The following is a 24670-nucleotide window of genomic DNA, read 5'->3' on the forward strand; positions in this document are numbered from 1 at the left end:
GCTGCCAAGATTAAAGTCTGCAACTCACCTTATCCAAGCAGTTTTTACCTTCAGGATAAGGCAAACCTGTGGTTCATCAGAACTGCTACTGAAAATCTTGCTGCAGCTCAAATGGAACTAGTGATAGTTTTAACAAGTGAGTGACCAGCTTGACACAGTGCAGCACTGTGATGTTGATGGTGAATTCAAGACACCATGAAATGCCTTTGCCTGCTGGGCTTTCAGCATCATGGAGTGATGGAATGCTTTGGGTTCAAAGGGACCTTAAGGACCATCCAGTTCCAAACCCTTGCCGTGGGCAGGGACACCTTCCACTGCACCAGGCTGCTCAAAGTCCCACCCAACCTGGCCTTGAACACTGCCAGGGCAGCTACATCGTCTCTGGGCAGCTTGTGCCAGTGCCTCACCAGCCCTCACAGTAAAGAATTTCTTCATTTTACCTAACCTAAATCTACCCTCTCTTATATGGAAACTATTCCCTCTTGTTCTACCATGATCTGCCTTAAAAGTCACTCTCTCTCTTTTTACAAGTCCCCTTAAAGTACTGCAAGGCTGCATTGAGGTCTCCCCAGATGTCATGTTGTGTGACACATGTCACCCTCATTGGTGTTATGCTACTGTGCAAAAACCTTAGTGGACAGCCACAGGGACAAGACTACATCTAACCCTGGAAGCAGTCTGCTCCTCTGGCAGCGGAACACCAGCACTGCTCAGTGGAAAAGAAAAGATGAGGAAAGCAAACAGAAATAACACATTTCAAACTGTTTCTATTTCTCCTTTAGTAACAGGAAGGAAATAAGCAAGAATGTTTGTTGTGTCAAGTTTGGCAAAGGAGAGAGATGAAAAATGAAGTCCTGACAGGACCTTAGTTGCCAGCACCTCTGAAGAGAGCCTAGACATCCCATTAACACTGGTTCAGACACTCGTTTCTTGTTTTGGAGAGAGACTGCCAGGCCACCACATCCCCATAATGGCATCTGCATTAAGCAATGCAAGGTTGTCCTACACTTGCATAAAGCTGAGCCAGAAACCCTTAATTCACTAACAAGGAAGTGTTTTCCAGTGTCCCTTTGTGAGCCCTTCAAACACTGACATACCTGTCCAAGTAGTTGACAATGTTGGAGTTTTTGTTTTCCCTCATCACAAGGATCTCATTAATAATCAGTTCTTTTTTGGGCTGCTGCTGCAAATTCATCTGTTTGATTGCAACCTGCAGTGAAAAGAAGTCAAGCAAAGCATTATTGCAGGAGTCCCCCAGAAACCTGCCAGTACCAGTTAATTTATTCCCACATCCACACGAGGGAGGAAAACGACACCTTTTCATCACAAGGTCAATTTTCTATCATTAGCTACTGAATTACCATTCCATAACTGCAAGTTCCTGCAGCCAGTCCATTTCCACACATGCTGGATGATGCTTAATGACAAAAAGAATGAGGGGAATTGCCATTTTCATACTTGACCTTCATGTCACAGTTGGATAGCCATCTCCGTCTACAGTTTCTTGGTAACAAAGAGATCCCCTTACTCTGGTATGGACTGGTATGTCAAAAACTTTTTGTTTCTGAAAGGATTCTTATTAATTTTATTTTTAATGGATGTTTCTGAAAATTTTTTGGTGTTTTTTTCCCTGCTCCCATGCAAATTTTGGCTTCTAGAAATCTAAAGTAGGGTGGGTAAATAACACAACCACACTTAGTACTTCAAGATAGTAACTCTGTTTCTTTTGTCACAACAAGACCTGGGGGGACAGAAGCACCAATGTTTAGATAAAAGGCTGAAAATAAATGGAGTCAGCTTTATGTCCAGTCATGCCTGAAGGGCAACAGGGACAGATTTGTCAGCTGCAGCCCTTTGGTTTAGCAGCTTTCTTCCTGTTTTAGGATACCTGCTCTGCATGTATGTGTGCAAAGAGCAGGAAGGTTACAACACGTTTTAAACTTTTGTATTCAAGTTTCCACACTACCAGTACTTCATGAGAACACCTGACCCTCAGAGGAGCCTTCAAATCAGTAAACCCACTCAGCACAGCTGGGGGCAGAGATAACTCAGAGGTTACAACTCAACTGTCTTTGGTACAATATTTAGGCATAGGGAATGAAGTGAAACTACACCTTTACAAAACTGCTACGTGCACAGAAAGGAGCCTGGGTGAATGGCTGGGAGCCAGCAACTACAGTAACTCACTGTTACTGTAGTTACAAAAGCAAGGATTTGAAAAAACAAGTCACAGAGTGCCAATATAGATGGATACAATTAGCATTTTGATAGTATAGCAGGGCAGACTATACAAAAAATCCAACACAAGAGAAGGCAAGAGCAGACAGACATGCTGGTTTTCCACAGTCCTCACGAGGGCTGCCAAACAGTACTCAAAGAAGACAAAAACAAAAACCCCATGCTGCTCTTTGTACAAGACCAGAGAGAAGAATGAAAGATGAAGAGAGGGAAGGCATTTTATGCAGATAAAGAAATTTCCAGTGCTCCCCTGCACTGAGCTCCTGAATTCAGTGCATTTCACAGAAAGGAATGAGCAACAGCCCAGCAAAGTTACAGCCATCCCAAATGCAGATTTAAAAGTGATCAGGGCCTGAACACACTAGTGCAATAGGAACGATTTAAAAGTCTGTTGTAATACAAGAGTTCAAATTTGCACATGGGAATCACCTCAAGGGGTCCAGAAAGGAAGCAGAAAGCCATCAAAGGACTTCCCCTCCTATAAAATTTCTCATTGCTTCAAAATAGATATAAGAACCCCTCCTTAAAGGCTGCAATTGAACTGTATTAATTCTTCATGAGCTGAAAAAGGAGGTGAAGGAATTTCAGCAAAAAGCACAATTATGAAATTTACTGGTGAATAACTCTTACACTGCACAAATGCAAAATAGACACACATTGTTGTCCATGAATATATCTGGAATAACACAAACTTTCATCTTTAAAAAAAAATCCACCACAAAGAAATAAAGGTTTGCACACATGCTGCATATACACCACTACTAGTTTATTATGCAGGCAATAAGCATGGCTCTTTTTAATATTTGTGAGGGGAAAAAAGAAAAGGCAGGCATTCCTTGTCTCACAAGTCAAGGGCAGAAGTGGACAAAGGGTGGGACAGGAACTATTTCTATGCAAGTTAAGTAGTATAAGTGTAGGAAGCAAAGGAGCAGAGAGCAAATAAAAAGAGTTTGTATGGAGACAGGCAGCACTCTTGGGGAAGAAGAGAGAAACTTTTACTGAGGAACAGCCTAGTCCAAACATTTGCTACTAGCCTTTTCAATCACAGAAAGAATCTTTATAAATATGAAATGATTCAGGAATCAAAACTTGGGAAGTAATTTTTTCCAGTTCTCAGCTCAGACCACTCAACCATGTCTCATTAGTAAGTAAACAAAGACCTCATTAAAAATAAGATGTCATGAATCCCTGAAAGACAGTCTTTATTTTGTAGCATCAGCTTGAATTTTCGGGACACAATCCAAAATCCACTGCTGTGGTACTCTGGCAGCACTTACCTCCTGTCCTGTAGCTACATCTATTGCTGTGTAAACTGTACCTGAGGCTCTAAAAAAAAAACAGAGAAAAGAAAAAAAAATCATTATTAGTGTCTCAAAGTAAAAGTGAGAGTTTAACACATGCCCCTTCCCACTTGTCTCTCTGGAGTGCTCTGAATCCCATTCCTCTACATGCAATAATTCAGATGCGGTAAACATCGTCTGAAATATTTCTGAGACAGAAATATTCTGTTGGGGCAGAAGCCAGAAGATTTATAGGGAGAAAAGCTCCTAATAAGGGACACTATGGTCATCCAAACCCTTGCTGCCAAACCAGCAAACTGTAGGACTGTGAGTTTATTCCATTTCAAGTGGCATGACCACACTACCCTGGCTTGCAGAATGCCCAATATGATAACACAGCAACAGTGCAAAAACAAATGGGGCATTTGTAGTGAGGAAAACAGGAATTTGGGTCTCAGCACATGGACCTGACTGCAGATCTGTGTTTTGCCTCAGTACAGTCTCTTCTAAAACCTGTACTTCCCCTCCCTACCTTGCTTAGAGGGGCACAGCACATGCCTTGGGGAGAGCTGATTCAGAAGCAAATCTGTAAACTGAAGATGGTCTTGCAGTTCTTTCCCTGCTTGTAGCTGTATTTGTCAACCTGATCATCTAATGGCATAATTTCACATATTACAACACAAAAGCCCACTCCCTGTGTCTTTGCTGGGAACAAGAGAAGATTTGGGGGGATGTGGGACCCAGCAAATCAACCAAAAACAAAACAAACAACCAACCAAACAAAATGAACTGTCTAAGTACCCCCAACAACATTTCTAGCAAGCTAACTTAGCCTGGTTTTGGTGAATTCTTCTTAGCATAAGGAAATGAAAGGTTTGGGACAGAGAAGAAGCACATACTAACCCCTGTCCAATCTTCTCAAAATTCGTGTACTTCTTTTTTGGGTCGCCGACACTCACGATACTTCCTACAAAAAACAAAATAGGATTTTTTTCAAGTCCTTTTTCATACAGCTACAAGAACCAGCTGTAAGAACAGCTCCATTGACCACAGCAGGTTCTGTCTCATGAACCACTCATCAGAAATCCAGAGGCACACAGACACCAAGGAAGTCCTTGGTTATTTATGCACATACAGCAGCAGCATTCCCCTGGATCAGGAACTTCCCTTCAGAAATGACAGGACACAGACATAAAGAGCATTTAACCTTCACTGGCAGTCATTACTAGGTGCAGGATGGAGATACACAGGCCTAACACATGGAAAAACAATTATTTGTTGGAAACCTGCTATTTAAAGTCAATCCCAGCTTCAACATCCTGGGTGATCTAAGATGCCCCTGTACTGCAATGTCTCAGAATTTGGAGGCTGGGCTCTCAATCATCTTAGAGGCAACAGTCTGTTATAAAACCAGTCAAAGATTTCCTTACACCATGACAATTTGTAGCAGAAAAAGAAGAAGTATTTATGATGTTTTTGTACCAGCACAACCACAACCATTTACTGTCCCAGTGACTGGGCTGCAAGACTCAGGAGAGAAGGCAGAGAGACCCTTCAGAGCCAAACCTCCCTTGGCCTGTCCTGGGCAATGCTCAGCTGCTCTTCCACGAACCTGACAGTCAGCACAGGTTTTAGCAGCAGTTACCAGCATCCCTCCAGTTTTGGAAAGCAACCTGAGACCACCTCAACTCATCCTCCCAAAACCAAAAGAAAGTGTCAGTGCCTTGCTCAAAGGGAAATTCACTTTGCCTGGTGTTCCACAGCACGGGGCTGCAAACTTTAACTGATATTGAGAACTCCCCTATGGCAGGCAAGAATTGCACCCTTTTTAGGGTGAAGGAACCAGAGCCAGCCATTTCTAGAGCTCAGCTGGGAGCCAGTCTCCTCTCTAACAGCACCAGGGGGGCTGACAGGATCCAGGGGTGCAGAGCTGCATCCGAGCTGGTGTCTGCAGTCACCAAGACTGCCGACACATGGTGCTGCTCTCACAGGGTCTGGGGCTGAGCCTCAGCAGATGTATGTTGGCAAAGAAACTGCTCATGGCCATTAAGCCAAGAAACCCAGTAGCAAGCAGAGCAAGATCAGGCTATTTTCAGACACCACTGGAGAGCAGCCAAACCCAGAGGGTTTAGGACAGACAGAGGTAGAAGTAGGGAACATCGCCCATGTTTGGAGAGGAGGGCAGGAAGAGAAATCTGGCTTTACAAAATCCTCTCTGCAATTACAGAAGCAATGCTGTCTGCCCTGAGGATTGGTATTTCTGGACAAATATTCAGAAGTTTTCCCTCCAAGCCTAACACAGGCTACAAGCTCAGATTGCAAATGTTTCCCCAAGGCAAAGACTGGACAGAATGCTGTGGTGACAAGTGGCAATTGCCAGTTTTGCCCTGTTTAATGCTGTTAACTCTAAAATGGGGGGGGGGGTGTTTCCTAACTTCCAAAGAGTTAGGTCAAGATTCATTAATGTTAGCACCAATGCTGTGTTTCTGCTGAGATGCAGAGATTGAGCAGCCTCCTTTTAACCTTTGCATGCATTTAGCACATCTGTAGTACATGTAAATATATTTTTGTTTTACAGTTTTAATCATTTCAGTTACATGTCAAACTAAAATGTCAAAAGGCTGCTTGTCTGCACAAGTAGAGCTCTGTTGCCCTCAGTGGAAAGATGTTTTTACTTAGATTAAGACTAAAGATTAGAACTTCATAACATTTTTCTGACTAGCCCACGTATAGAAGCTGACACCTGGAGCAAGCAAGGTGTCAGGAGGTACATCTGCTTCCCAACACTCCCCAAAGTAGAACTTGCACTTCTCTGCATGACTGAAGTGGGTGTATTTTTATTAGAATAACACTTTTTTTCCTGCCACAGTTGCTGCCCTCGCAAATTGCCTCGTGCCCTACCTGGTCACAAAAATGTCTTGAATCCTTAATGGTACAAAAATCCTGCTGTGTTCGAGAAGCTGGTGTTTGAAACAATGGGTGCAAGTTTTCCAATAGCAAGCAGTCCCAGTTAACGAGTCATCAAGTCAATTTAGGCTTTATTTAGAGAAATTAATTACTCAGATACTATTTTAATATTTAATGGTTTTTTAAAGTTACATCCTCACATTAAGTCTTCATCTAACAACTAGACTCTTATTCCCAAAATACAGACATATACCCTCAAACCAAAGGCCAGCCTTTACCATAGAGGTGCCAACACAATTTAAGTCAACTGAGAAGCAAGGCATGGACATAACTAATACAGGATTAGTAGTTCAAAGAATCAGAAATGCTCTACTCTAATAAAACCTGGCCCAGGCTGAGGATAGCAATCAATTCCATGAAAGAGCTGGTTCAGCTGTTGGATATGCCACAGCATAACCCAAAACCACCAGACAGCAGAGGAGCACTTGCACTGAAGGTAGGAACTGTTAAAGACATGAGGACACAACTGAGAGACTTGATGAATTTTTCTCAGAAAAAACCCACCAATTTGGCTACCCACAAAATGTTAAAGCACTTAAAAATAACCAAGTCACTTTACACCATGATACTGTGGAAGGCAAACTTGGGGACGCATTAATTTTCTCTCCATCTTTTAGACACCTTATGTCTAACATTGCAATATAATCATTCATACTTCAGAGCTACCGAATAAGATGTGGAACAACCTCAGACTTCATAGTTAAATAGATGGTTTTTATTCAGGGCTTGTTTTGCAGAGCCTGAGGATCTATAACTCCCTGGGGACTTCAGCCAGTGTCACAGGTGCTCAGCTTGAATTCAAGCTCACCCCTTACATCTGCCCCCAGTTGTGTCGTGAGTTTGTGCCCATGTCCTCGGTAAGGGATCGCAAAATGAGGAAACATTTCAGCTTCTTAACATTCTGAGAAACCAACGCAGCAGGACCTGGAATTTAATTATTTTAAAGAAGAAGGACATACTTAATTTTTCCAGTATCTCTTCATCTGACATTTTTGGCTTTTTCTTTTGCTTCTCCGTGTTCCTGACCAGCATGTCGGGCGCTGTTGTGCTGTTTTCCGACGGAGAAGAAATAGGAGAGGTGGCCACATCTCTGGTAGGCGGAGGAAGAGGGTCTATCACCGAGCGGGTGTATATCTAAATTTTGTTGAGAAAAATACACGAGTCAGGTGAAGATTTAAACACTTCTATTCATCTTATTGTTGTTGTCAGGGATGCATTTCTATAGCTGCTTTGTTAGAGGTCAACATCACTAATCAAGGACTCCACAGCTAGGCAGGTGACAACACTAAGGTACTCTGCCAGAAGGAATGGCTCCCTCTGCCTCCCTCCTGCCCCCAAGAAGGGTTCAGCATATCAAGCCATGCACAGGGACAAAGTCAGTCAAGGCCTGACTGTGATTGCAGCAGTGCAGGCTGAATTTTTGCTCACAGATTTGGTGTGTTCAGGTCGCGGAGCTATCACAGGGGGTGGAGCTGCATCATCTTCATCGTCCTCATCTTCAGACACTGAGGGCACTGCAGGGGTCTCAGAGACAGCCTTCACATTCTGCATGGAGTTGCACAAATGGCAAAAATCAAAACCCAATCACATGTTATAAACAAAATCACAAACACTGGATTAAGCTCCTAAAACAGATTGCACTGAAGCAAGGGAAGAAAAACAATAATCAGAACAGGTTGGTGGGTTACAGTGTCTGAAAAATTCAACCCCAAGGTTCCTAGGCCTTCATGGGAAATGGATGTGCAGTCCAGCCCTGCCTGACACAACCATTCAGACAGAGCTCCTCATCTGCCTGAGTGACAGCAATCCTCTTCTCAAGGACCTGAGGAGACCTGGGCTCTCTCACTGCTTTCCCAACACCCACACAGCTGACCAGCAAGTTTTGGGATACCTAAGTTTAGAAATATCTGTCCTTATTTATGCTGTCTGTTAGGGTTTTTTGCTTGCTTCAAACCCTGACCATTCAGTATTAAGATTTCAGACTTTAAATGCTAGAATTTGCATCAAATTCCTAATGTTTTCTCCAGAAGTCAGGAGGTCAAGTTAACATCACCTCTGGTATTGTGATTGGGAATTAATTAATGTGAGATTTTAGAAGCAGAATCTGGCAAAATTTTTTCATATATCTTTTAAAATTACTTCCTCACATTAAAATATTACAGAAAAATAGGAACAATTGTTTTGTTTTAAAACAGTTTTATAAGTGGTTAAAAAATTATCTGTAATTTTCTGCAGTACTGTGATTAGGAATGAAAGTAGCTTTTAAACTTAGATGTTTGCAACTGGATTTGAAGTTCATTACATTCTTTACACTATAAATATTCCAGAATAAACTTGGTGAGGTCTTCAACCCACTATACCAGTTCTGTTTGTGCATCATCACTTCCCTAAGAGCAGCAGGGGAAAAGTATTAAAGTCCTCAGAAAGAGGGGGATAGCAACACAGTATTTCACTGAGCCTAAAATATTTGAAGTCACCATCATCCTGACAAATAATTGTCAAAATGCACTTGACATAACACAAAAGCCTAGCTTGTTAAAAGCATCAAGGAAAACCTGTGTACGGGGAGTGTCCTGAATATCCCCAAAATTAAAGGTTACCCAATGCCCTCCCTCAGGCTATCTCAGAAGAACCTACTGCTTTTATCAGGATTTACTTAAAAATCCAACCTCAGATACTGAAACTTCCGAGGACTGACGTACAGTGACATGTAATAATGAACAATGGCAGAAACATTTTCCTTTTCTTTTTACAGAGAGTCCTAAATGATCAGATCTGAATAAGGTGCCTTTGGAAAGGAGCATAATAAGCATAATAGGTAATGACATAGCCATGAGAAAACAAGAGATGAGGGAATTATGGGGTTTTAAGAACCTTCTCAAACTGAGAGGTTTTCTTCTTCCATCTCACAGGCACACAGAGAAATGTATCATGTCTCCTAACAAAGCAAATAGGAGTGGTGCCTGCCCTGGCAAGGACTGAGTAAAGGTCAACCAGAGAGGAGGAGAACCTTTTATTTCCTGTTCTGCTAAAGATTAGTCTGGTTAATCAACATTGGCTTTGATAAATCAAACCTTGCAGATTAGCAAATAAACTTTGTTATGTCACAGATGTTTATAGAAGCATAAAACCTGACAGCAGTGTGGTTATTAAACTGTAGGTATAGGAAAAGACCAACTTCTATGAAAACAGAGCTATTTCTACTATTTAATCACTAATTTCCATTTATTAATTCACTCTTCACTAAAAATCCTACTTATGTCTGCTTTATTCCCCACCAGTTGGAAAAAAGTGAAAGGAGCATGCCTGTTTTTATAAACATGTACTCACTATAGAAATATATATAGTTTAGATTTTAAAACGCTAAGCAAACCACAAGTTTACATGTAATTAACTAGTTTTTGCAACTTTTTTAACCCCCAAATTCGAGACAGGCTTACCAATGTATTAGATGAATTGTAATCCTCTGCTGATTTATCTGAAAGACAGATATTAATGACATTATAAATGAGTTATAAATGCAGCAGCAGTGGGGAAAGGAGCAAGGAACAAGCTCTCCTTAGAAAAGGCAGGAAAAAAGGCTGCTCCCAAACTTAGCTCCCTAATTCCAGCTTTCCAGAACCAGCTGAACCCTGGAAGATACAGGAACAGAGGGTAAATAAATGCAGACAAATGCAGGGGTCACAAATCCCTGCAGCAGGAGGGTGGAATTGCCCAGAGGAAAATCTGAATGAATATTGTCCTCCCTCCATGTACACAAAATATTACCAATAAACTAAGTCCTCAGGAGAGGCACTGCAGCTGACTCCTGACTGTAAAATGTTCAGTCTCAGCCACCTAAACTTCCTGGAATGGCACAGAGGACCCCACAAGCCAACTGATGGGCTTCTCATTTGACTATCCAGGCACATATGGGGAATCTTTGTGTTTTTATCCCTGCTTGGAGCCTTCCTAATTAGTACCAGATCTGGTGACATGGTTCTATCCCCCTAAAAGAACCAAAGTAGTGGTTAATACTTAGAAAGGGAAGGAGTTGCAGTGGAAAGGAAAAGGAGTGGCAGTTGCAGATGTCCTTCAGAGGGCAGATAACCCAGAGAAAGAGGCACAAAACCCTGTCAGTTTTTAGAGGAAACCAGCCAGCAATTTTCAAGCACCCAGGCAGCTGAGGTGTATTCCTCAACCATGGCACATGGGAGCAGAGAGACTCTCACCCCAAGTACACAAAAAGCAACATCCACACCCACCCTGCAGACTGAAACTGGTGCAAAATGTGGCTGCCTGTTTTCTCCAGGGACTTTCATCAGGGGGAACCCAGACCCAGCAGTCTGGGATCTGCCTTCCAGATGCTGGCTGTGAGCATCAGAAAAAGTATGTGTTTGTAAGGCTCAGCCAGTTGACTGACCTCCTCTTTTGCAGCTATGCTGGGCATCCAGGTTAACAGAACAGCATTTTACAGGAAGAAGGGTGCTTGAGCAGCCAGAGAATCTCATTCACACTTTCCTTGAAAAGAGAGACCTACTTGTTGATTAAACCAAAAAAACCCCACATGCCCTGACCATGGAGAGCTGGACAAAGCAGCTGCATGAGACCATCACCATGTACCTGTGAAACTCATGTACTTCTGGCTGTTGGAGATCTTCTTGGAGTTGTAAAACTCCAACACATCCAGCACTGCCTGGGGGTTCTTCTTCTGCTCCGACTTGGTGATGTTGGAAGTCTGCAGCAGACGCGCCCATTGCTCCGGCATTCCCTGGGGAAGAGGCCCCTTGTTAACACACAGCTGGCCTAGTAAGCACAAAACATCAGCCCACAGCAGCAGCTCTGCCCCAGCTTTTGGAGTTACACAGTACTGTGAGGGAAACAGGGAGAAAAGAGGGCAGAACAGGAAACAAAAGAGGTGGTAAATGTTTGCCTCCCTAGCCACTGCCTGTGTGGCAAATCACACTTGGGCATGTAAATGTCACTCTGCTCTTGGGTCTCTGGTGACTCCCAGGTCCTTTGCAGACCAAAATTCAAAAACCAGAAAACACGCAATTGCTGCAGTTCAGGAAAAGTCTCAAGAAAAATAAAACAAAACAAAATCCTTTATGCACAGGTATTCACATACTTATATATACCAAAGAAAGACTACAGAGTGACATGCACTGCACAGCCTCCAGCACAATGCACACGCAACACTCATTTGGGTCTTCTGGTAGCACTAGAGTTCTTTGGTACCAGCAGTGTGGTGCCATTGTAACCAGAGCTGGGAAAGCAGAGACATTAACTTCGCATCTGAAGCTCAGAATTTCATTACAGGGACATCATTTCAGCTAGAAAATAAACACACCTGGAGAGCAGCCAGATTTGTGCCTTTCCTCACCAGCAGGGATAACCCTTTGTATGGACAAAGTGGCAGAGACTGGGATTCATGAGCAATGAAATTTTCCTGCCTGTTGAAAAGGATGGCTGGATACACCCCTCAGGTAGTGCCCCACTAGTACCTGTGGGGTAACCTGGGCAAGTTCTAGAGGCTGCCATGCAAAACACACACCATGTACACATGGTTCAGGATAGGGGAGTAAGGTCCCTGAAAAAGCAGCATATTACAGACAGGGAGAAATAACTTGTTCATCAACAACTTCTGCTGGTAGGAAATACCGTCTCAAAATCAAAATAAGAATGAAAATACGATGATGATGATGATGAAATACAACTCTGTCTTTACAGTATTTTGCATATCAATAAATGAAAAAAAGCCACCACACATAAAAGCATCTGACATTTAGCCTTAGGGCAGCACATACATGTTCTGTCCTAAGTAGTTGTACACAGCTGTGTGCCTCCCAAAGGAAAATTCTCAGAGCCTCACTTGGGAGACACAGACTATGCTACAGACTTCTTTCAGCTCTAGAGGAGGAAGGGAGGGGAAGAGAAGGGAAGGAAGGAGAGATATACCATGTTTAGCTGACCACAACAGCCAGAAAACCAAGAAAGGAAAAGCTTGCTGGCACTCTGAGCTCCTGGGATGTGCCAAGTTTGACAGTCTCTCAGCATGAATTAGTGGGTAACCTCTGCAGATGTGTTTCAAATGAGATCAAACTAGACGATGGTAATAGCCCTTCCAGCACTAATATATAAAAGATTAATGGCCCCTGGCTCCTCCTAGCAATAAGCCAAACCACACAGTTCTCTCTTCCTCCAGATTCACTTACTGTGAATTCTCCTGTGACTGCATCAAACCCCACATGAATCGTGTGTTCAAAGTCTGAAGGGAGGGAGATCTCCGGCCTCTCTTTCTCTTTCTTCTTGTTGGCTGTAAGAGATAAAAACAACAATAATAAAATCATCCATATATGCATCAAGGATTAAAATCTCCCCAATAGTTTCTAATTCACCTACAAAATTACCCCCCAGCTTTTGCTAGTCATGGGATCATTTTGTCATTTTGGGATGATGTCATGGGATCATGCTAGTCATTTTGATCTGAAGCAGACAAACAGCAAGTTTAAGAACTTTCTTTCCACACTTAAGAGCAGCCACAGTGAGTGGGCAACAGAAATAGAAGTCCTGCAACACAGGACAAGCATAAAAGAAGGAAACTGATATTTTCAGTATGTAAGATATCAACTAGTATATCTAGACTCAACAGCATGAGAGCTATTTACCTAAAATATCCACTCAAACAGATCAGAGTCAAAAATTCTACAGGGGCAGCATGTGGAAGCCAGTCAGTTTTGAACACATTTTTTTATTTGTAGTTTTAAGCAACATTTAAAAAAAAGGTGCTTTTAAATATACATTTGCCTGTCATACAAAGCCAGAGACAAAATTAACTACAAATACTGCTTAGAAATTGCTTCCTTCATCCTATTTCCTCAAAGGTTTATGAAGAAACCTAAATATAATGTGGGATTCTGCTATAAAATCTTATGAGCAAAAGCACTTTATTTTTTTCCTCATAAAATGAACTAAAGATGGTTTTAATAACCAGCTTTGAAGACATGAGCAAGATGATAGATCTGGCAGGTGAGGAGCAGAAGTCATAAAGAAAAAGGGAAGGAAATAAATCAAAGCAGATGCACCCTGCAAATTTTAAACTGAGGTCTTCAAACAAGATTATCATTATGCATTGGATTAAGTTCATCCATATTCATTATGTATTAATGATTCCACCTTCCTTTTAGTATTTATTGTATTCAAGAAATTGAGATTAGTTTAAGGAAGAACCACATTCTAGTAGGCTTTGCCGCTGCTTGCAGTTATAAAATCAGCACATCCAGGAGAAGGTGAGCAAACCATTTACATTTCCCAGCTGCTCCCTTTTTTTATCCAAGGCCAAACAGAATTTGTTTGTGGCTGACATTCCCCAGTGCACTCTTGGCAACACGAATGCCTAACCCCAGGTATTTGAGAAGCCTGCAAGGGTAACACTCGGTGTAGCAATTCTTCAAGACACTGCTGTGGTTGGTAGTGTAGAGAGGCTCAGGGCTGGCCCCAAAGGACCGAATCCCATTTCCTTCAGTGCCAGCTCTGGCACTGTTCTCTGTATCATTACAGAGCTACAGTTTTATAGAGCAATTTTGGAGAAAGAAAAGGATCAGATGCTCCATTTGGGACACGAAGACGGAACAGATTGGTTTTGATCCCTCTTTCAAACAAAGGGAATGGGAGAAGCTGAGTCACAGAGGAGCAGCAGAGTTGCCAAGGGGAAAAGAGCCATTCTGGAGGAGCCATCCCCGAGAAGGGAGCAGGGAGGAGACAGGAGCAGCTGCTGGTTAGCAGATGGTGAGCATCTGCAGCACAGGGGCTGCTGCTCGCGCTAGCGCTGGATGGAAAGAGAGAGGCAAAGAGGGGCAGGGAGTGCCATCAGAGCCACCACGTTCCACAGGCCTGCCTACAGGATCAGGCCACTCTTCCAAACCACAGACTGAGGTGCCATCTCAGCCTGCAAGCCCATTGCTCAGGTGAGGAGGAAAATGACACCTCCACCAGAGGTGCAAGAGTTCTGCGTGGACAATGAACACCCGCACACAGTCCAGAGGGGATACCACAGAACAATTGAACATATTCCTAAAAAAGCCTCAGGGCATTAGGTTGTTATCCAGAAATCTTAGGTGTTTTTTTATTCCTACATTCAGGTAGATCTGACAGATCTAGAAGCCTAAACATTATTAAACCATTAATAATACAATTGCCTTTGTAAGCAAATATTTATGTCATAGCTGGTGGTATAAGAGAAAAAGAACTCAAGAGGAAGGCACTCCCAGTCTTGCTGAACAATTCATGTCCCTTTAAAGTGATTGCATTATCCTTGCAATGATCTAAAAAGGCTTGAAGAATCTTAATTAAAATAAAATACAAAAGAGAAACAATATAATATATTTAAGACAACCTACCTACCACCATCCAAGGCTTTAGTCCCACAAACACCTCATCACCTTCTCATTCACAATCTGTCACGTTCAATGCTGCTACAAGAGCCTCCCATAAATTTCCCTTACAATGTTCTGGCAACTTGAGCTGCATCTGTGAACCACTATGTCTGACCACGCAGTGAGGCCATTCTGAAGCCCACTGAGATGAGAAAGGTCTTCACCACTGCTAACATGGAGTAAAGTGCTCCCAGTCACCATGGAAAGGGCTCCTGGTTGCTGCACACTGTCCCCTCGTGGGTAAAACCTTGCCTCTGTTTGAGGCTGCAGCTGAGCTCAACAAAGGTCAAAGGAGATAAATGTGCCCCATTCAAGTCAGACTGATGCCCTGTTAGGCACTGATGAGTCCCCCGAGCCCAGGAAAATTCAATATAGTCACAAGTCCTGCTGGGAGCAACAGGTCTGACAAGTTCTGCATCCCATTGGGCCAACAGGTTTTTTAAATATCAGCTGGGTGGTTTAGGCTTGGACAGAGGAAATCAGGACTACAAATTACATCCTAAATTTTGCAGGCAGAGCATGACACCTCCAGAGCTGCCTGGCAAGGGGTATAGCTCAATGCAAGTGGGCAAACATGCATGAGGCCCTGAATTTATGCCCCATGTGTCCTTTACACAACACCTCTGCTCATGTGCAGGAGTAGCACATATTTGCCCAAAATTATTTTCCTCTAACTGAATGGAAACCAACTTTCCTTTTAGTTCAGCAAACTAGCAAATAACATCCAAACTATTTCAGGCACAAACCAAAGAGAAGTGTCTGAACACTGAAAATTTTTTCCCTACATTTAAGCAGCATGACACACTAGGAATTTAGCTGCCATCATGAGACTAGAAGAAGTTTTCCTAAGATAGAGATCAACCAATTTGAAGTGAAAGTGACAGTGTTAAAGGAATTTTTTGCTCGACAGGAATTAGAGGACAGAAGCAATCATTCTCATTTGGGCAGGTGTATTGCAACAGAAGGCTCTGCTGGGCTTGGCTAAACAAAAATCTCTTATATCTTGAAGCATCTGCCACGTTGGCCAATCTTCAGTAAACACAGGCAGCTTCATATCAGTCGCAGTCTGTCTGCTAAATTTCCCCAAACCTTCGTTTTTCCCCTTGTTCGTGGTTCTCCTTCATAACAAACTTCAAACCAGCATTTCAGGTTCTACCTCTTTTACCCTTTTACATGTTTCAGGTGATTTCTTTGATCTCTGAAACAGTTGATTCTAGAGATTTAAAAACTCCTCTCCCTTAAGTAAGTCAACACAAAAATCCTGCAGCTTTTTTAGGATTCATACTCATAATGGCAAGTTCTAACTCAGACCTGGCAGACTTAACATTGAGTTCACAGGTTCCTGGATTGCAGGTTCAAAACCCCATATCTGTAAAACAATCCAAAGCTTCCAAAGTTATCAGAGAAGAAGAAGAATAATGAATGCCACATTCATTTTGTAGAAAATGACCCACCACCTTGCTTATTTAAGTTAGTGAAGCTATCATTTCAATTAGTCTTTCCACTAATAAAAATTAGGAGGCAGCCTCCCTCTTGAAGCCCAGGGAGTTGAAGATATTTAGTCTTGACTTTAGTTACCCAGTGCTTAGAAACCATTGCAATACAGAAAAAGCTGATGTATTATGAAGAACAACTCCAAAAAATAGGTCAGATATAAAAAGAAATCAGCACATATTAGGGAATGGAGATCTTTTTTTGCATCACTTCAAAAGATTCGTAAGAGAGGGGTTTTTTTAAATATCCTCATCCTAAAAATTAGAATTTCATGTACAGTTCACAGTTCCTATCTCTTTTTCCATCTGTTACAGTCCCTTGAACACGAAAAACTCCTTCAGTTCACAAGAAATATGCAAGAATTTTCAGTAACAGATTGTTCTTAAAAGCAAGTAGCCAATGCCTGACCCAGACATTAGAACAGAGTAAATGGCCATGAGGCAAAATACAACAGGTCTAGTAGGATACTGCATGTTAGTCTTGTATACCTCAAATTATTAGCTGTTTAAAACAACAAAACAAGCAAAAGGCCTCCCTCTGCTCTCCACCAATTGCCAATGCCAGCTTTATTGGCCAGCTTGTAATTGGCACAAAAACTTATGATTTTCAGGGCCATTATGAACAAGTCAGGCTGGGAAGTAACAGAGCTAGTCACAGAGTTAGCCCCAGTTTTCAGGGACACTGTTCTCATAATTTATCAGAAAGGTAAAATAAATTTAAAAAAAAACCTACAAGAAAGGGGGTCTAAAAGAGACCTGCAGAGGGATTTTGATGAGGGCATGGAGTGATAACACAAGAGTGATTGAATTAAAAACTGACAGGGGCCAGGTTTAGATTAGAAGATTGGAAGGAATTCCTCCATGTGAGAGTGGTGAGACAGTGGCACAGGTTGCCCATAGATGCTGTGGGTGCTCCATCCTTGGATATATTCAAGGCCAGCCTGGATGGGGCTCTGAGGAACCTGTTCTGATGGAAGATATCCTTGCCTATGACAGGAGAGCTGGAACAAGATGACCCTTAAGATCCAACACCTTTCAACACAAGTAATTCTAGTACTCTATGATCTTATGAAAAAAAGTGAGATGGATTAAATGTTACAGGATTAATCATTAGAAAAAACATATCTACAGACTGTATCTTAGGTACCCCGAAATGACCAAAACAGATGTGCAGGAAACACACAACAAACCTAAAACCTCAACCACCACTAAGCATCAAGTGCCTGCCTATGTTCAAGCAGAGCAACGTTCAGATAGAAGGTTTATTAAAAGAGATAAAATACTGTACTTTTATCTCCCGGCAAAATAGATCGGTAAAATCGATCCTTCCTCTTCTTTTCTTCTGGGTTGGGAGGCAGAGGTTTTGAGCCATGGTTTAAAGTCCCAGGGTCTTTGCTTCCCGATCCAATCATAGTGCTGGTATTTCTCATTGGAGGAGCAGGTGGTTTGTCTTCTGTTTCAACTCCATTGTTAGACATCTTCAGCTGGGGAGGCCGTTACTGGGAATTGGAAAAGAAAACAAGTTACAAGCTGTAATTATTTATTTATTGTGGACTAGAACCACAAACCGTCAAGTAAATCACATGCAGATATTTGCAGATGGACCTGCAACCTCAGTCCAGTCATTAACCATAAGCCCAAGTACCATCCACAGGGTTTTTGAACGCTTCCAGGGATAGTGATAGCAACACAAACCCAGCATAAAGATTTGTGTCAGCACAAAAAATTCTACTCAGGATCCAAATTGTTTTTGAGCATTTGAGCTATTGATCACTGAGAAAAGCCTGTTTTAGGATACAACCAGTTCTCAAACAAACCATGGAGCAGAAGTGCAGAGTGGGAACGTAAATATGAGGTAGCAAACAGTAAGGATGCCTGAGAGGAGCCAGCAAGTTGCTGAGTTTGTAATACCTCTCAGATGCATGCTAGTTCTCCTAAAAACTATGTCAAAAGGTTTGCATCAGTCTCCAGCACAGCACAATACAGAGACTGAAGTTTATATTCAGAGTTTTGATGCAGCTGCTCAGGCTCCTTTGCTAAAAAGCTGCTGAGCGTGTTCAGAGGCAGAGGTGGCTGGGAAGCCCTGAGCTGTACCCACGTCACCTCAGATGCAGTGCCACTGGCCTCAATCGTGCCAAGCCAGCCCTGGCCTTTCTGCAGGAACAGCAAACTTCAGGAGCAACTCCAATTGCCAGGAAGTCAACTGCATTTTTCTCTGTTGGGAGGGTCAAACAAAACTAGATCCCCAACACACACTTAAATCCATAAGTAAATAATCCCTGCTGTGCAGATTTAAGGACGGAAGCTTGGGAACAGGGTAATAGATTATTCAGCAACAACTAACTTGTTCCACCCAAATGAGATCAGCATTACTCCGGGCACAGCCTGGCTGCTGCAAGAGCCTTCTGGAAACTGGAATGCATCTGCAGTATGTTTTCTTTCAAAAGTAAGTTGGGAGTTAACTGCTGAATGAAGACCAAAGTGGGAACAGTTTCTGTTTGGGTGGAAAAAGCAATTCAACAGCTTTACCAATTTCATAGGCAGTAAGGGAAGATGTTTCATTCAAGGAGAATTACAGGGTGGCAGGAAGTCAGAAGGTGTTTGCTCTCTGCAAGTAAGAAGTCTGGTTACAAAGCTGTGATCACTGCTGACTGCCAGGGAGCTGCTTTCCACAGGCTGGCCTCGGTGTGACACTGAGTCACACTCCAAACAGATCCCACAGTCCTATGGCCACACAGCACCCAGCCAGCCTTCAAAGTCTTCTTCAGCCAAGCTACTGATCCTCAGTGTGACTGGCAAGATTTGGACCCAGAGCACACTGCTCTCGCTGCTGTGGGGAACTAAGACAAGAAACACTGCCCACAGAAGTCACCCAGCAGCAATGTGCCAGATTTTGCCAACAGCAGAGTTTCCCCATGCCCTGCCCAAGCCATGGCTGGCCTGCAGCTCCACCTTCGTTTCCACTTGATTGATTCCCAGTTTCCTCACAGTCACTCTTAAATGGGAGGGTTGGCAGGGTTGTACAGCCTGTAAGGCTTCAGGCAAGTCTTCACACACAGGAAATTTTGTAAAAGGTCTGACCCTAGCCCCATTTTCCTTCCAATACAGCTGTGCAATGGAATATTAAAGGACAGACTAGCATTTGGGGATTGATTTTAATGGTGGGACAGCTTTGGCATTTGGGAGGGGTAGGGGGGAATTATCTGTGCAGTTGTCTGGGCGTGTCCTCACATGTGCCCCGTGCACGTCCCACCATTCACGCTTCAGCCTCATGCCATTCTCGGGTATGGAACAGAACTAAGTGACAGCTGGAGTGCCAGCCATGAAGTGGTTGGTGTGAATGAGTACTCTCCCTGCCTAAGCAGTGGAAAAAAGCTAAAACCCAACTGATAATTTTGGCAGGCACTGCTGCACGTGTGTCTTGTGAAACATGAAGATACTGAGGCCTTCCTGGTGGGCCTTGTACATCACAGTGTCAGTGGCTGGAACTGAACTGGCACAACTAAACCATTTGAAACCACATGAGCAGCAGTGTCCCACAAGAGATGCATTCTCTGCTTTGATCTTATTTAACTACGAAAAAGCAAATTGCCAGGAAGCTGCTAGGAATATACTGCAAACAGGGAAGCAGAAGGAAAAGGAACGTTAGCAGCCCTGTGCCTGCCAAACAGACCTCCCCAGGAGCGGCACCACATTTGCTGCTCTAACACCCTGGTTTACCCCCATGGGGGGTTTGAATAAAGATGCATCCAAAGATTCCCCCATCAGCCAGACTTCCTGGAGCTGCAGGCACAGCTGGGATAGAGACTGACTCACTCCTGGATCCCTCTCCAGCTGAACAGGGAGGTCAGTATACGGGCTGTCAGAGGCACAAGACTAAGCAGGGGACAGAGTAAAGTTTACTGAGTTGGGGAATGGATGCAACATCAGACCAAAAGAGAGAAGTACGTGGCTCCAGGCTGGAGAAAAAGAAGTGAGAAGAAGAATTATAAAACCAACATTACAGGCAAAGGCTGGCCTAGTGTTAGGGGAAAGAAAAAGAACATAAGGAAAAACCTCAAAAAAAAGAGTATAGGAAATCTCTGGATGTCAAGCATCCTCCCTCTCAGTTCCACCAGTGCAAAACCCCAGGGACATCTGCTCTCAGTTTCTTCAGTACAAGAAAGATTTTCAAAATCCCTCATTCATAAAATGATCGTGCACAAGTGAATTACTGTTTTACTGCAGGGATAGAAACTGGCAGTACAAGCTCTTGTTTATCTTACATTATTCCCTGACAGAGCAAGTAAGTGCTGAGAAGTTACATGGTTTTACAAACAATATTGTTTCACCCCTATTTGATAACTGCACATTTGCTGCAGGCAAAGCCTATAGTACACCCTCTCATTTTCCCTCCATCACTCAAGCTCATAGTGCTTTCTCTTCACCAAAGTCTTATGTTTGGAGTTACATGAGCTGTTTGGAGATGGAGGGGTGAGGGAAATCCCTTGATCCACAGAACTAAGAGACTGATTCCAAAGAAGTTATCCCCTGTGTAATAGCAGTACTAGAGGGTTCCCAAAAGCCTTGTGCCACTATATATTTAAGGGGAAAACCAAAAAACCTGCTTAAGTGAATCCTGCCACTGCAATACAGAGGTCAAATACAACATCATTATACTTTCAACTTCTATTGGCACCAAAGTGGGCAGGTGAAACCTATACCCCCAAGTCAGAGCTGAGAGCCCAGAGCCATGCCAAGTGGTTACAGAGGTAGCCACCACCCTCACAGCAGCCCAGCTGGCTGTGCAAATCCTGCTCTTCCTAAAATAACCTCCTGCCAATTCACATGCAAGCAGGCTTCAAACAAACCCCCTCGTGTAGGCGCTGCTCAGATTCAGAGCACCAGGCAATCGCTTCCCCAGCTGGCAGAACATCAGTGCCAGGCCACTGAAATGAGTCACTGTGCTCGGCACAATCCATTCCTACAGCAATGCAAAGCATCGCTGCCCTGAGTTATTTCCCTCTTCATACCAGCACGACTCTGCCTTGAGAAATCCATCTTAGGTTTCCACGGTGTGATTAAGTGAACAGTGGAAGCAATGAAACAGCACATGAACTTTTCAACCAGAGTCAGATGAGGGAATACATTTTAGCTGCAGACACCATTATTCTCAACTATTATGTATATTAAAACACCAGCACTCAAACCAAACTCCGTAGACACCACGAGGAAGGCATAGCTGTAATGTAGGACTATTGTTTCTGCAGACATTTGGGAGTACTGAAAGTTTGAGTTGCTTCAGCACACAGTAACCATGAAAAGTTTTATTGCATACTGCAAACTGTGACTGCTGTAGTCAAGTTATGGTTTCCTTCAATGCACTCCTGTCCCTTCCCATCAACTTTTGCAGCCCATTAGCTACATATCATTGCCCCTGACTCAACAGAATCCAACAGCAAACCTGGCAAACTCTCCTTTTATACCTACAAAACACTTCTGCAGACAAGAAAGAGACAGACAGAAGACAGAACAAGCAGTACTGAACAGAAAACAGCACCCACAGGTGCATGCCAAGAGCGGCATCCAAGAGCTCAGAGTACATTCACACAGGCAAAGATCCATGCGGGTCTGCTGATCTTTGTTAAGAATATATAACACAAAAGTGTCACAGAATCATTAAGGCTGAAAAAGACATCTAAGATCATAAAGTCCAAGCATTAACTCAGCACCATTGTGTTAACCACTAAATCACACTCAAGTGCTACATCTACATGCCTTGAAAATCATGAAGTTTATGTCCAAACTACAGGCATAAATTGTAGTACAGGCACAGCCTCCTGAGACATTCACCTTGCAGAGTGGGACCCAGGGGTAGGTGGGACATTCTGACCCTACTGTAGCACACACACAAGCAGAAAAAAGAGAGAACAAAGACCCTCTATCTATGTCATTTTTCCTTCCACTTAAGTTAAGCACATCATTTCAAACCTGCTGCTCCACGCTGAACTCAAAGTTTCTATCAAGCTGCTTGTGCTCTCTTTGCATTCCTTAGCAAGACAGACAGATGACTGATTGCTAAAACAGAAAGCAATTAAAAAGTCAGAAAGGCTGAAACCTACGCTACAGTAGATGCCATACAGATAACTACGTCCAATGCATACTAATTGCAGGAGTCAACATGAAAACTCATAAAAGAGCCATCTATAATTCATGCAGTCTGGCAAGAGAGTAGCTGTAAGTTACTCACTACAACTTACAGATGAATAAACTATATTAAACAGGACGGGGAGGAGGAAGATGCTCAGCAACTGCTCTTTCCTCTCTGCCTACTACCAGAAGGAAATCTCACATTTTTCTAAGACATTAGTATTCTGTTGAGGTGAGGGTGAGGAAAGGGTGTCTTGCCCACAAAAAAAGAGAGAGAGAGACAGTCTTAACCTTTAATCGAGTTGATCCTGATCAGAACAAGTGTTTTACCTCTGCACCAGTATCCCTGCATCCTTCCACCCCATGGCTAGAAATTGCTTGTGCACACACACAGTTAAAATCTCCTCCTTCCCCCTCACACTGCCCTGGTGAGGAAGAGCACAGGCTGTGCCCTGCTCTGTTCAAACACATTGCAAGCAGCAGATTCCCTCCCTGTGTGTCACGCTTCCATGCAAATCTCAGCAGAAAAAGTAACATCAGAGTTTACCAGCTGGGTTTCCTCACAGGATGAAAAGACAGTCGTTGGTTTTTTATTACTTTACGTGGGACTAAGTCTCAAACACCAGTCTCACACTGAAGGAAAGGCACCCCACGCGTTCCACCTGAAAAAGAGGCAAGAGATGTCCTGTTCCTCCACCCAACAGCAGATGGGACCTGGAACACATGCTGTCACAAAAAAGGCAGCTGCAACACACACACCCCGAGGGAGGACAGACCGATCACCGCATTTAGAGGTGATTAAAAAAACCCTCAGAAACTGTAGCATGGAGTGTCTCCACAGCCAGTTACTGCACATCTGAGCTCTGTGCAAATGTGCCAATTAAACCCAAAAAGCCAAGGACCAGCAAAGCACCAGCCCAGACCCGGCATTTACATGTAAACTGCAAAAAAAAAACCAAAACAAGAACAAGCAAACAACAAAACCCCCCAACAAACTAAACAACAGGTTTGCAAAAAGTTCAAATAAATAATTATGAAACAGCTGATGTCTTTTTAGAGCTTACCTGTTAGACCCCTACAGGTGCAGCCAACACCTCAAGATGCAGATGAGATTGCTCAATTAAATGAAAGAATAATCACTCAAGATCAGTATACACGCAGAAGAGAATGCATCCACTGCTACATCACGGGTGGGTGGGTGTGATAAGGGGGAAGGGAGACACTCTCATGGCAGATGGCCAACTACCAGTTGCAGTCTTGCTCCACTGCCAGCATTATTTCCATAGTGCCAGTCAAAGAATGACTGACCAGTTACAACTCAACAGGAAAAGCTGGACAATTCCATGGCTTAGAATTTTAAAAGCCAAAAGTCTGGATGGTCCTTTAGTTCAACCCCAACAGTTTGGGCTAAATGCAAGAACTGCCAGGTGGGATTCCCTAGCCCAGATTTTGCAGGAGGACGTGGCCATCACTGCAGTGGGCAGAAGAGCTGCAAAATCTCTCCCTGGGCAGATATTCACGCTAACCCATCCTACCGCACAGATTTGCTTCTAAAGAAGAACAGACTAATTATAACCACTCGATTCCTAGCAACAGAGTTCTCCTCTCATTCAAGTTAAGGAAGCTTCTTTCTGTTTTGCTTGAAAGAGTCAAGGCCCAATGCTCACCAGCTTCCAAGTGTGGGCCCACACACGACCACTGTGACAGTAACCCAGGCACACTGAGGGTTTCAGAAGTGCTGAGGCAGGTCAAGCCCTTTTCACCACATTAGGCTTGAATCCAAAACCACAGAGAGGCAATGCCAGCCTAAATTGCTGTGTTTAGACTTGGCTTCAGCTGTTGCACAAATAAATGGCCGTGTCAAACAATAACCATTTCACAATCAATGCCAGCTACGCCCAAGTACCTGAAGCACATCATGAATTGCCCTTACTTGTGCTCCACTACTCAAGCTTGGAGAACTGCAGAGACCAGCTCTGGCTGATCCCATCCCTGGGCATTTTGATCAAGCATTTACCCACTTCTAACAGCACCTTTAAACAGCCCAAGAGAAATTAATTGCATCCATTTCCAAGGAGGAAAAAGAAATCCAAGTTGCGACAGAAAGAATGAAGAGTATCATTTTAAAAGCTCTCAGCCCACAAATCAT

At 43.2% G+C, this 24670-nt stretch overlaps 1 protein-coding gene across 9 annotated transcripts in view; it reads right to left on the reverse strand.

Moving 5' to 3' along the window:
* The window catches only part of PAK1 (p21 (RAC1) activated kinase 1), a 78462-nt gene that overhangs the window by 14801 nt on the left and 38991 nt on the right, over window positions 1-24670 (reverse strand). For all 9 annotated transcript variants that reach the window (XM_063394359.1, XM_063394356.1, XM_063394358.1 and 6 more), the window contains 9 exons: window positions 17681-17891; window positions 12680-12780; window positions 11088-11235; window positions 9926-9963; window positions 7914-8030; window positions 7445-7619; window positions 4422-4485; window positions 3516-3564; window positions 1098-1210 (listed from right to left, as the gene is read on the reverse strand). In XM_063394359.1, the coding sequence (XP_063250429.1) occupies window positions 1098-1210; window positions 3516-3564; window positions 4422-4485; window positions 7445-7619; window positions 7914-8030; window positions 9926-9963; window positions 11088-11235; window positions 12680-12780; window positions 17681-17870 (995 nt within the window). In that variant the 5' untranslated portion in view covers window positions 17871-17891. The remainder of the gene's footprint in view (window positions 1-1097; window positions 1211-3515; window positions 3565-4421; window positions 4486-7444; window positions 7620-7913; window positions 8031-9925; window positions 9964-11087; window positions 11236-12679; window positions 12781-17680; window positions 17892-24670) is intronic.

Source organism: Prinia subflava, chromosome 3 (genome assembly GCF_021018805.1).
Source record: "Prinia subflava isolate CZ2003 ecotype Zambia chromosome 3, Cam_Psub_1.2, whole genome shotgun sequence".
Lineage (NCBI taxonomy): Eukaryota > Metazoa > Chordata > Aves > Passeriformes > Cisticolidae > Prinia > Prinia subflava.